A 12641-nucleotide genomic window follows, 5' to 3' on the forward strand; every position below is an offset into this window, starting at 1 on the left:
GAGAAATAATATAAAAAATAAATGAATCATAAGTTGACTTACCAAATAAAAATAAAAATATTTGTTTTGTAACCATCATCACTAGAGATTTGATCCCGGGTAAAATCTTGAGATATCCCTACAAGCTTCAGTTCTTTGGACTGATTATAAGACTAATCTTTAGTCTGAGACTTAGTCACACTTAAAACTCATTATGTTCTTTCCAAAAATGTATTTTGTAGGTGATCAAACTTAAGTTCTCCAGAGGGTGTGTAAATTATTTTAGAGAGTTTCATCATGAATTAAATAAATGCAAAGTAAATCAAAGAAATAAATACTTCATAAACCATTATGTCTAATAAAATAATTTAACTATGTGATTGGAAAAAACAATCTCATTAAATATGACTAATCAAGTTTCTAGCATATACTAGTTATTCAACATGTCACTAAATATTTAACACCAATGTTATGATGACCCAAAAAAAATGATATTTAACTAAACAGTCCATAAGATATCTAACAAGAGAAGCATCAACCTATCTTGGTAGGATAAGTGGTTGACGCATTGGGTTCAATCCACTATGACATCCCTATATAATAATTGAATAAATTATACTTTATTCATTTTAGGGTGCGCTCAAGAATGTGAATGAAAAGAATAACTTTACTTGTAAGGGATAGAGTAGCAAAGTGTTGCCACATTGAAGAATGTGAATGAGTCCTGTCAAACTTTTGTTGCTTTGTTATGACCTCAATTATTGTCAAGAAAAGTGATGCTTTGTTGTGCTTTGTTGCTATCAAAGCATGAACAATTGTTCACGACTTCAACATGAATTTGTGTTGGAAGAAAGGGGAAAAGGAAAAAAAAATAGAAATCTAATAAAAAGAACTTTATTTGTAAGGGATGGAGTAACAAAGTGTTGCCACATTGAAGAATGTGAATGAGCCTCGCTAAACTTTTGTTACTACATTATGAGTGAATAATGTGAATAGTCTCACCAAAATTTTGTTACTCCATTATGACCTTAGTTAATGTCAATGATAGTTATGCTTTATTTTTATCAAGCACGAATAATTGATGACTACTTCAACATAAATTAACGCCAAAAGAAAGGGGAAAATAGAAAAAGAACAAATAAAGCATGAATCAGATGAAAAGAGTAACTTTATTTGTAAGCAATGGAGTATAAAAGTATTGTCACATTAAAGAATGTGAATCAATCGTGTTAAACTTTTGTTACTCCATTGTGACCTCAATTAATGTCAATGAAAAGTGATGCTTTATTGTTATCAAACATGAACAATTTTTAACTACGTCAACATTAATTCACACCGAAAGAAAGGAACAAAAAAAACAAAATAAGAATCTAATGAAAAAAACAACTTTATTTGTAAGGGATGAAGTTGTGAAGTGTTGCTACGTTAAAGCATGTGAATAAGCGCCGCCAAACTTTTGTTACTCCATTATGACCTCAATTATTGTCAATGAAAGTGATGGATGCTCTATTGTTATCAAACATGAACACTTGTTGATTACTTCAATATGAATTCATGCCCGAAAAAAGGAAAAAAAACAAAATAGGAATCTAATGAAAAGAAAATCTTTACTTGTAAAGGATAAACTAGCAAAGTGTTGGCACACTAAAGAATGTGAATGAGCTCTGCCAAGCTTTTGTTTCTCTATTTATAACCACAACTATTGTCAAAGAAACTGATGCTTTGTTGTTATTGAGCATGAATGGTTGTTAACTACTTCAACGAGAATTCACATTGAAAGAAAGGGAAAAAGAAAATGAACAAAATAGGAATACAACTAAGAATCTTAATGTTAGAAAATGGTACATAATTAATGAATTTACATAATAATGTCAATCAATTATAAGCATCAAATCATAGTAAAAAAAATAGTAAAATGACACAAGGTCAACCTACACATTATGCAATGAAATGCATAAAATGCATGTCATTGAAACAATGAATAACATGATCAAGAGTTATACTCCATTAACTCAAGCATGCAAATCAAGAATCACAGGCATTAGGTGATACAAGTACATGTCATTACACTACACTTATCATGAATATATTATAGTACTTTGTTAAGAATGTTAGTGTGTAAATTGCCTTGATTGTGATCCTCCTATCACATTTGGGATGACATGTGTTGTGTGTCCTCAAGGTATCATTTGTCACGTTGGTCATATCTAATGATAAGAAAAGCTTTAATTGAAAGAGACAGAGTAACAAATTGTTGGCATGGTAAATAATATGAATGAACCTCGCCAAACTTTTATTGCTCCATTATGATCTCGATTATTAACAAGGAAAGTGATGTTTTGTTGTTGTTGTGGGGCACAGATAGTTGTTAACTACTTTAACAAGAATTCATGTTGAAAGAAAGGGAAACAAGAAAAAGAACAACATAGAAATGCAACTAAGAATCTTAATGTTAGAAAGACAATACATAATTAAAATATTTATATAAGAACGTCAATCAATTATAAGCATGAAATTATAGTAGGTATAAGCAATTTAATCACAATAAAAATAGTCAAATGACTTAAGGTCAACCTACACATTATGCAATGAAATGTATAAAATACTGTCATTGAAATAATGAAGTAACATGATCAAGAGTTACACTCCATGCATACAAATTAAGAATCATGTGCATTAGGTGATATAGGTACGTACATGTCATTAATCTACAAGATCATGAATAAATTATAATACTTCGTTAAGAATTTTAATGTATAAACTACCTTTAAGTAAGACCCTCCAATCAAATGTGGGATGGCGTAGAATATGTGTCCTCAAGGTATCATTTACCTTTAGTATATATTTCTACCTTAATTTAGTTGGTTTAATTAACCTACTAAGTAAGTTGTAAATAAATTGATTTGTCTAAAATTTCAGGTCATAAGCTCCATCCAATTTTCCTAAAGCTTAAATTTTGTATATTTCTCATGCAATCTTTAGAAGAGGACCTCTCACTTATTCACAAATTCTTTATTAGGTTGAAGAGCAATTATACCTCTTCATCACTTTTATATCTTTCTAAATATGTTTTGTTTGGGTCAATGATTCAAATGCTTGACCTAGTTTAACCCATTAGACCATCAGGTTGGTGTATCAGGTTGGACCAATTTTGACACTTTAGTTTCATCTTAAGAACCTTTATTTATACATGTTGAACTTGATTTTAAAATAGCAACACAAACTATTGAAATAAAGATATATTTTTAAATCTAAACAATATCCTAAACATGAGATAATATCTTTAAATCTAAATAAGATTGTAAAGATTTAAAATTGGAAATTTTAATTGTTCTCACATTTAAGTTACTCTCCATTTGATTTTCTTAACCATCTTTATCCTTAATGTATTATCTTTTATCTCTATTTCTAAATAAAAAATTAATAGTTTTTTTAGAAAACATCTATAAATAAAATTAAATTGAGTTTTTTTAAATTATGCATACATAATAATCATGAACATGAGGTTTCTACATACATATATATATATATATATATTAAAAAACCTCTTTCATCATTCTGCATTATCTCCTTCTTTTTATAGTCCAAAGTCCTACTCTTTATACCTATCGCCTGTGACCACACTTGCAATCAACAATCATCTAACACCATTAATGCATTGTCATGTCTTTGATGTTAGGTAATCACTACGACCATTCAACATTGTTCATGCATTGGATTATCGTTGATATCAGGTCATCATTCAATTTGCAACTAGTTCGTTGACACTGCAATGTCTCCTTCGACTGCAACAATTTAATCGACTTGCCCTTGTAACCTCCATCCCCTACAACCACACTTGCAACCAATGACCATTTGACACCATTAATGTATTGCCTTGTCACTGAACCATCATTACGACCATTTGACACCATTAATGCATTGCATTATCCTCGACGCTAAGCCATTATTTGATCTGTGACTGTTTCATTGACGCTACAATATCCCCTTCAATTGCACCAATTTAACCAATTTGTCCTTGTAACAACATCTCTTATAACGACACTTGCAATCAACGACCATCCAACACCATTAATGCATTTCCCTGCCATTGACGTCAGATCATCGATGCGACTATCCAACACTATTAATGCATTGTCTTGTCGTTGACATCCAACCATAATTCGATCCACGACTAGTTTGTTGGCACTACCGTGTCTCATTCGACTGCACCAATTTAACTATTTTTCTCTTGTAACTAACTTTCCCCACAACGCCAACCACGTTACATGTCAATCTATACATGTTATTGGTGACGTCCTGTCCATCGAACAACCATGTCTTCACTAGGGCCTCCAATAATGAAAAAAATATATAAAGTATATTTTTTTAGTATTTAAATGGATAAAGTTACTTTTCATGATTAAGACAAAATAGTAAAATGAATTAATTAATTAGTATAAGTAGCATTTTTAACACAACATCCATACATATTTTGAAAAAGATAATTAATTTTATATCTCAATTTTGAACTGTTAACTATAAATCGGAAATATAATTTATGTATTCAAAGCTATTTATTCATTATTAATTTAGTTTCAATATAATTCATATATTTAAAAATATTTATTGTTATTATTTTTAATCATATAAAATAAACATTTATTATATACATGTACAAATTAAAATACTAATTATACTTGTAACTTTCAATAAAACACGAAATAAAAAAAATCCTTATTATAAAATATAGTTTTATAATTTTTTGCCCCTTTTTATAAAATTTTATTTCTATGGTATTGTGCATTAATTATTTTTGACTAAAATACTCTTGTTATTTTAATTCATAATTGAACTGTCTTATTCTCTTTCCTATGTAGATTAAAGAAGATAAATAAACTTTCATTAATTTTAAGGATTTTTTTTTTAAAATATCATAATTACAAATAACTTTATTACTAATATCTAAATTTAGTCGATTTTCTTTATAGCAGTAAATTTGTCAACCACATGTTTCCAAAATAGAGATGGAGTGTGGGATAATGGATGTATCAATAAATATATTGATTTATACTATTATCATTTAATACCTGTGGTCATGGATATGGTGTGTAACTAGGCAGGTGATATGCACTTGATCTAGACTAGAACGACAAAATTAAATCCCATACTGTGTACTATTCAACAAATAAATAAATAAACTGCAGAAACAAACATAACGCAGGGCTTAATTGCTTATAGATGTGAACAGTAAGCACTGACACTATCTTCGTCACACGCGGCGAAGCGATCTCTCAAACTCTTACCACCAACCACTTCTCTTCTCTCACTCTCTCATTTTTTGCTTTCTTCTGTCATTAGTCTTTCAAAGTTTGAAACTTTTTTTTCTCTCTCTTTCTCTACTCCCATAATCCCATTTCTCTTAAGCCGCAATTCATAATAGAACTGTCTCGAAAGCCATCCTTCTGCACATTCCTTCAGCTATAAAAGATCCTACCTTTGACAGTCGAAGCATCTTAAAGACGAACCAAAATGAGAGAGAGAATTATTCATGATATGTTTTGTTCTTAATTGGGTGAGTTTGTCTCTTTATCTCTATTGCATTTATTGTCGACGTCAATGCCACTTTATTATGGTTCTCTTCTTTTTATATTCTCTCTCTCTTTCACATTACCAGAAAATTGTAATGCATGCACACTCTCTTGAAGGTGAGAACTTATGATGATTTCTTCTCTGTTTTTTATTTTTCAAAACTATAATTTACATCAGTGACTCTTATGTTTGCCTTTTTTGAGAAACCAGTAGTACTGAGAAGGAAATTTTGTATTCATCGATTTAGAATTAACTGATCTGTTTTTGCTGTTCCAAGGGTAAGTTTCTGAGAATTTTCTGTCACTTTCTCGGCAAAAAATTATGTCTTCCCTCTCCAATCTTGAACGCTTTCTCCTACGCGTCACTCCAGATGTTCCGTCACTCACTCTTCAGGTATTTTTATTTATTTTTTTCTTTTATCGTCTCTTTTTTATTTTAGAATTCAACGTTCTTTTTCTCTCTATTCTTCTCTCGTCTAACTCGTGTCACCGATTCGGGGCGCAAACTACTGACTTTGTTTTCTCTCTCCGTCGGGTCAAAATTGAATCGTGGATAATGATAATGAGGTTACTTTTTGAAAAGGATTCTTTTTTATTTTTGAGTTTCTTTGAAAATCTCTGCATGTTACAGTGATCTCTTCCGATTATGCCGCAGAAGTATCAGAACAAATGTTTTAATTCAAATTAACTAGTTAATTATATTCTTTTGTTATTTTTATTATGCAAAAGTTATATTCTTTTGTGAACGCAGTAGTTATTCGAACGGTGCAGAATCAAAATTATAATCGACTCTATAAAAAGAAAAAAGTTATCCGAACAGTGAATTTGATTTCTTTCTCTGTCAAGGATAGTCATCAAAGTCAGACTTTTACCTAAAAATACAAATAGAAATAATGAAGTGTTGGTCAAATGGCTCCATTTTGACTTTTGTCTTTAGGAATATTCCCTTGATGCCATTGCTTTGATATATTATCTCTTTTTTGCTCCCTATTATTTTCATAATTTAATAAATGTTACATACATTTTGAATATATCTTACCATATTAAAAGTATATACATTTTCGCGGACGGTTGCTTAGAGGATAAAAAGAAAAAGACCAAATGTTTATTACTTGGTCAAATAAAAATTGATTCTGTTCTGTGTGATGTTATTTTGGAGAGAAAACATCGGCTCACAGATATGCTATTTGTTGCTCTATTGGTCCGTGAGTTAGGAGTTAGATAGATGCCCACGAGATTCTCGTGCCTTCACCTTAGGCCATGTGTGATGGTGACTAGGGATGATGTATGTACTGTCTGTGCACAATGTGCAAAACCTTGAATTTGATCCTCTCTTTGTTTTTATTCTTTTTATTTTTTATAAATATATTATTAAATTACTACTAAATTACACACATATATATATAACACACACATATATATATATATATATATATATATATATATATATATAATATTTAAGGATAATTTTATTATTTTCATAATAAAAAAACCCAAGAGAGGATGATTCTCACTCCACTTCACTCCCGGAAGGATATTTTTGTACTCTTTTCTCCTTTTCGAGCATGTGACTTCAAGTGGGTCATCCCCTAGAAAATGGTATGGGAAAAACTAGAACCGACAGTTCCTGCATTTAGAAAGCAACAGTAGCTCTTCCAATTATATTTGATAAATCTCTTGGCCTACTAGCTTTTGCTACTTAATTGAGTGTTAAAACAAAGATATAAACCGTGCTTCTTGCATTTTGTGAAACCACAGTACTGTTGCATATTTTCTTGTAGCTCGTAATTAAGTTTCTTTGCAATATATCTGACACAAATATAGTTACCCTCTTGTAATGAAGTAGTATTTCTTATCTAGCCACATATAAATTAAACGGAAATGAAATTTGAACCTTTCCTCCCCTAGTTCCAATCTACCAAAAAATAGTCCACCGTTCATTCTAGTAAAAGATAGAAGGGCCAATTGATTGGTTGATTTGTTTTCTTGCCTTTATCTCGTATTTTTCAGAGCTGCTGTAGTGATCTAAATGCACAATGGCTACCTCCTGGCAAAGACACAATCGAATATTTCACTCTGAAAGATCTTTGGGACTGCTACTATGAATGGAGTGCCTTTGGTGCTGGCATTCCTATGATATTGGAAAATGGTGACACTCTGGTGCAATACTATGCTCCATATCTGTCTGCTACCCAAATCTATATCAGTAAATCTAGGTATATATGCAGAAAAAAACAGTGTTTATGTACTAAATGTGTCAACAAAATGGTATGAGTATGAACCATCTTATTCTTTTCTAGGATTCGGAAAGAGTACGGTGAAGGAGTTGAAGTTGAATGTGATTCCTTGAGCGAGGACAGTGCAAGTGATAACCTTTCTAGATCACCCAGTAACAATTCTAGCAAAGCATGGGATGATGCTTCTTTGGATTCAGGCTCTGACCAAGTGGGTTCATGCACAACAAAGGATATGCTTGGCGCCCTTTACTTACAGTACTCTGAGAACTCTCCACCTTACCAGCGGGTTCCATTTTCTGAGAAGGTATAGCCTCTAACTTCTTATTAGCAAATGTTTTTATGTTCACTCTCACACACACGCTGCATGCATGTCTGTTGAATAATATTGATGTTTCTTGTTTCAGATAACCGAGTTAGCTAAAAGCCATCCAGGATTGATGAGGTTGAAGAGTGTGGATATTTCCCCCACAAGTTGGATGGCTGTTTCATGGTGAGTAGAATTAGTTTTGTTGTACTGAAAATTTGTTGTTCTTGAAGATGAACACTAGCTAGAACTTGGAAGTAAGTGCACCTGGTGATAATTAATTGGCCTTGCTCTTTAACTTTAGTAATTCGTAGATAATTAAAATAAAACTGTGAAGAAAAGCCTTAAATTTTTCAGTTAGCTTTATATTTGCTGGATTATTTTTGTTGCAATTTTGTGGTTATTCAAATATAACTTGTAGTTGATAAAAAGGTCACTGTCTCTGAGTTGTCACAGATGCTATTTTATTTTTAGTTTACTTCGAGTTGAAATTAATTGATTTGCGGAGACAAGGTTGAATTTATTGTATTATTTCCTAGTGATATATAAATGATAGTATATATTATTTCTTGCCCAACTTTTGGTTCTGTGTGTTTTTCATAATCACGTGTATATTTAAAAAGCTTTTAATCAATTTGTTTTTCCTTATATTGTGAAGTTTTACATATACTTCCACTTAGATCTCTAGTTTCTGTGATACAAAGATCTCACATTGACTCGTTATGAATAGGTATCCCATTTATTCCGTACCATGCCACAAAAATAAAAGGGACCAAACAAGCTTCCTCACTTTCCATTCACTTTCATCTTTCCAAGGTATCTTAAAGTAGTGATTTGTCAAACAAAAATCATATCAAATAAATTTGAAGCAAGCTAACAACTATTATTTTGTTTGTTTTGCAGACTGTGCAAGCAAATATGACGAAATTCACACAGGGAATAACAAAAGTTGTTTAATTGATTGGCGAAGTATTGTGGGAGAGAAATGCAAGAAAAAAGAGAGGGGTTGCATGTCTCTCTCTCCTTTTGGGTTAGCCACGTACAAAATGAGGAAAAACATATGGTTAAATCCCTATAACAATAACCAAGTGGTGACCGATCTATACAACGCTGCAGACTGGTGGTTGAAGCATATCAACGCTGACCACCCTGACTTCAACTTCTTCACACGCCAACCTACCTTGTAGATTGGTTTGTGTTGTGTTCATCACCACCAGCTCAATGCCCCTTTGCTCAGTTTGCTACTCTCATTTCGGTATCAGAATTTGCTTAGTTTGGTACTCTGACCTTCACCCTAGGTCCAACTCTGAGAACATTAATAAATAAAATGTAAAGTTTAGTTTAATGGGTTCATGTAAAGTGATATTTATCTTAGCTTCTTTACCCAATCTTTTTTCTTTTTGGTTAGGTTGCTTTCAAAGATGACTGAAACTTTGTAGTAGGTAAACTATTTTGGTATGTCTTCTGTTGTATAGTTTTTTTCTTTCTTTAAATACTCATTGCATATCCTTCTCCTTTTTATCCCAACACTGGGAACAATTGCCGTGAGTTCGGAGACACAAGCAAAAAAAAAAAATAAAGCACCAAACCAGCCTTTAGTGGGTCAGTTCAGTTTGCTTAGCAACCTGGACCACGTAAATAAATAAATAAAGTCATAAACTAAAAAATAATTTATGGATAATTTATTTTGTATAGATATTTCTGAAAAGCTGATTTTTTTTTAAAAAAATAATCATAAACTATTTTTAACAAGTTTACTTTAATTTTTTTATCCAAATACACCTTAAATAAATAAAGTTATAGTTAGCTGAGTTGTTCTGTTCTCAAATTTCAATATTTTTTGTAAAAATTATAAATAGTTAAAATAATTGTTGGGAAAATGCCTTAGATGCTGTCAAAGAGTTTTAATTTAAATTCTGATTTTGTTTTCCCATTATTAGTAGTAGCTCCTAAAATCAAGGAGCATGATTTTTTTATTATGTTATTTCAGTATTTATTTATGCTTATATATTCAATAAAAAATAATCACCAGCATTTGTCAAATACATATTCGTGTTGATTTTCTTTTGTTTGTTGTTTTTTTTGTCTTTTGTGTTTTTTTAATCTCAAATTAAAACCAATAATTTATATCTATAATTCTCTTTTTAGATATTTGTGAAGTGGATGTCAACTCTAATTTCTCACAAGTTACTTCTTTTATTTTTGTTGGAGAGAGTTATTGATAATTGTTGTGCATAATTACATTTGAATTTCATTTAGCATAATAATTATCTACTTTTTATTAATTTTTTATTTGTTTAGCCTTTAATAGTTAAAATTTAGTATTCTATAGAACTCTAGGTTGCAAATGAAACCTTAATCTTTTTCTTAATTTTTGTGGGGACACGTGGCAACTCAATAGAGAAAGAGGGTTCACATCACCTTCACATGGCAACTCAAGAGTAAAGGAAGAGGATCCACATCACCAGAACAGCTCGTCCAATGAGCAAATCCCTCTAGAAGGAAAATATTAATTGCAATTTTGGGAATGTAGAAGAACTAGCCCAGCAAGTAGAACAAACTGAAGAATATGCATTTCTATTTCCCTATCATATTTTTAATGTGTTAAATTTGATACATTAGTTTCATAATATCTACATTTTTATTGCTTTAAGTTTGATATATCATAATATTTTATAACATTTATATTAGTTTTAATTTAATATTTTTAAAATACAGGTATTGAGAAAAATAAATAAATTATTAAATTGAGAATAACAAATAACAAAAAAAAAATATACAGCTAATTGGTTGGCTCATCATGCTCGTTCTCTCAAACACCAATGGCTTCAAGTGCACTGCTACTTGGCATGTCAACATACATTCTTAACATTGATCATCCAAGCACCATCTACAATTTAACTTCATAAACCATTGGGCGGATTCTAATTAAGTCTCATGCCAACAACATCAGACCATTGGAGATAAATTAACCAAATTCGCTTATGTTCCCCAAAATTTGATAAGTAGTATAATTATTAAAAAGTTAGGAAGAAATGAAAAACACCTTGATACAACATGTATTGATAAACTTGAGAATTCAAATAACTCTGCAAATTTAATTAAACATATAAAAGAAATTAATATATAATCATCTAAAATGCAAACAAAAAAGAAATAAATATTTGAATCTGCCTTTCTTCAAAGGAATCACACTTCCGGTTCTTCCTCCGTTTATCCTTCCTCTCTCTAATCTACCAACAAACATCAGTCACATGCACTCCCTATTTCATGTCAAATTGGAGAAACTATATCACATTATCACCCTTTTCTGATGCAACAGGAATGACAAAAAGTGACCTTGAATTAACCCCATTGATGCGAATGTATTGGAGCAAGTTGCAATAATGGTCATTTCCAGCATGACACGCAATGTACAGTTTTTTTTTTTTTTTTTATAAAAAAGAATGAAAGAAAGAAAAAAGCAGTAAAAATAGAAAGAATGAGGAATTTATATTTGTAAAAAGAACAAATCTGAAGAGATGATATTTTCTACATTAAAAAAAAGAGAAAGAAGAGAAAAACAAAGAGAAATTAGACCTATAAAATACACACAATTATGTATAACATTAGGCACTGAACTTATACACAAAAGTAATAGTTAACAACAAAGCCACACACAATTTATAGAAGTCGAATAACAGATGAACCTAAGATGCCAATTGCCAAGAATGTAAAGAGCTTTGAAAAATTAACGCGTACAGTTTATAGAGAGAATTTTTCTTTTAGAAGAAGACAATGAAACATAGAAAACAGAAATAAGAAAGAAGATAGTAAACATGGGAAAATAAATGATGAAAAAAATCAATAATGGAATGAAGGAAAATATCCTATCAATCTTTACTTCCCCAATTGACACCTTTCCATATTACTCTCCCCCAAGAACACGCTGACGGGTAGAAAATCAATACTTACAAATGCCTAGACCCACAAATGCAACTGTCCTTCCTATCTTGTAACACATAATTGTTGCTCTTCTCGATCCATTTGCAACATATAGCCGTCCAAATTAACTAAGGCAAGGATTTGTTTGGATTTTTTTTTTTACAGATAATCTTCCTAATCACACAATAAAGAGAAAAAATAAAGGGAAATAATAACACAATAAAAAAAGAGCATTACCTAATGCTGCAGCCTACCGCACTAATCACAAGTAGAGCACAGAACAATAGGAGCAAACATCTGCGAAGGAAAATCTCCTAAACCTGAAACCCATATAACAAAAGGTTCAAATAGTAGCAAGAATAAAGAATGCAACAACATTGAAATAATATGAAAAAAGAGACAATAATGGATTCGAAAAGAAGAAAACTTTAAGTAAGGTGAATTGAATGGGTGCCGTTAGATAAAGGAAAGTTTGAGTAGCAGTAGTTTGTGCGGTTAGGTTTGCAGAGATGATGTATTTGTGTCTTCTCTGGTAAGGAAAAAGAGAGGAAAATTATGGGAAAATTAAGGTTGATAAGTCAAACTGCTAAACTAAACTGAATAAACAGAAAATCAATTAAATCAAAA

General features: G+C 31.0%; 1 protein-coding gene across 2 annotated transcripts; it reads left to right on the forward strand.

Annotated features, from left to right (window-relative positions):
• Positions 1-5189: 5189 nt before the first annotated feature.
• LOC114402902 lies at positions 5190-9567 on the forward strand. Of its 2 annotated transcripts, XM_028365588.1 has the most exons (8): positions 5190-5533; positions 5636-5666; positions 5828-5943; positions 7560-7765; positions 7850-8090; positions 8191-8276; positions 8821-8906; positions 8994-9567. In XM_028365588.1, exons 3-8 carry the CDS (start codon positions 5872-5874, stop codon positions 9275-9277), a joined length of 975 nt encoding a protein of 324 aa, XP_028221389.1. In that variant the 5' UTR covers positions 5190-5533; positions 5636-5666; positions 5828-5871; the 3' UTR covers positions 9278-9567. The 2 variants fall into 2 exon arrangements, with proteins under 2 accessions (XP_028221389.1, XP_028221390.1); XM_028365589.1 differs by lacking the exon at positions 5636-5666.
• Positions 9568-12641: the final 3074 nt, after the last annotated feature.

Source organism: Glycine soja, chromosome 20 (genome assembly GCF_004193775.1).
Source record: "Glycine soja cultivar W05 chromosome 20, ASM419377v2, whole genome shotgun sequence".
In the NCBI taxonomy this organism is placed as follows: domain Eukaryota; kingdom Viridiplantae; phylum Streptophyta; class Magnoliopsida; order Fabales; family Fabaceae; genus Glycine; species Glycine soja.

Excerpts from the sequence above, each read along its gene's own strand:
- LOC114402902 (XM_028365588.1), top strand. The coding sequence starts at position 5,872 with ATGTCTTCCCTCTCCAATCTTGAACGCTTTCTCCTACGCGTCACTCCA. Across the intron at positions 7,766-7,849 it reads ATCTATATCAGTAAATCTAG|GATTCGGAAAGAGTACGGTG; the intron begins GTATATATGCAG and ends ATTCTTTTCTAG. Across the intron at positions 8,091-8,190 it reads GGGTTCCATTTTCTGAGAAG|ATAACCGAGTTAGCTAAAAG; the intron begins GTATAGCCTCTA and ends TTCTTGTTTCAG.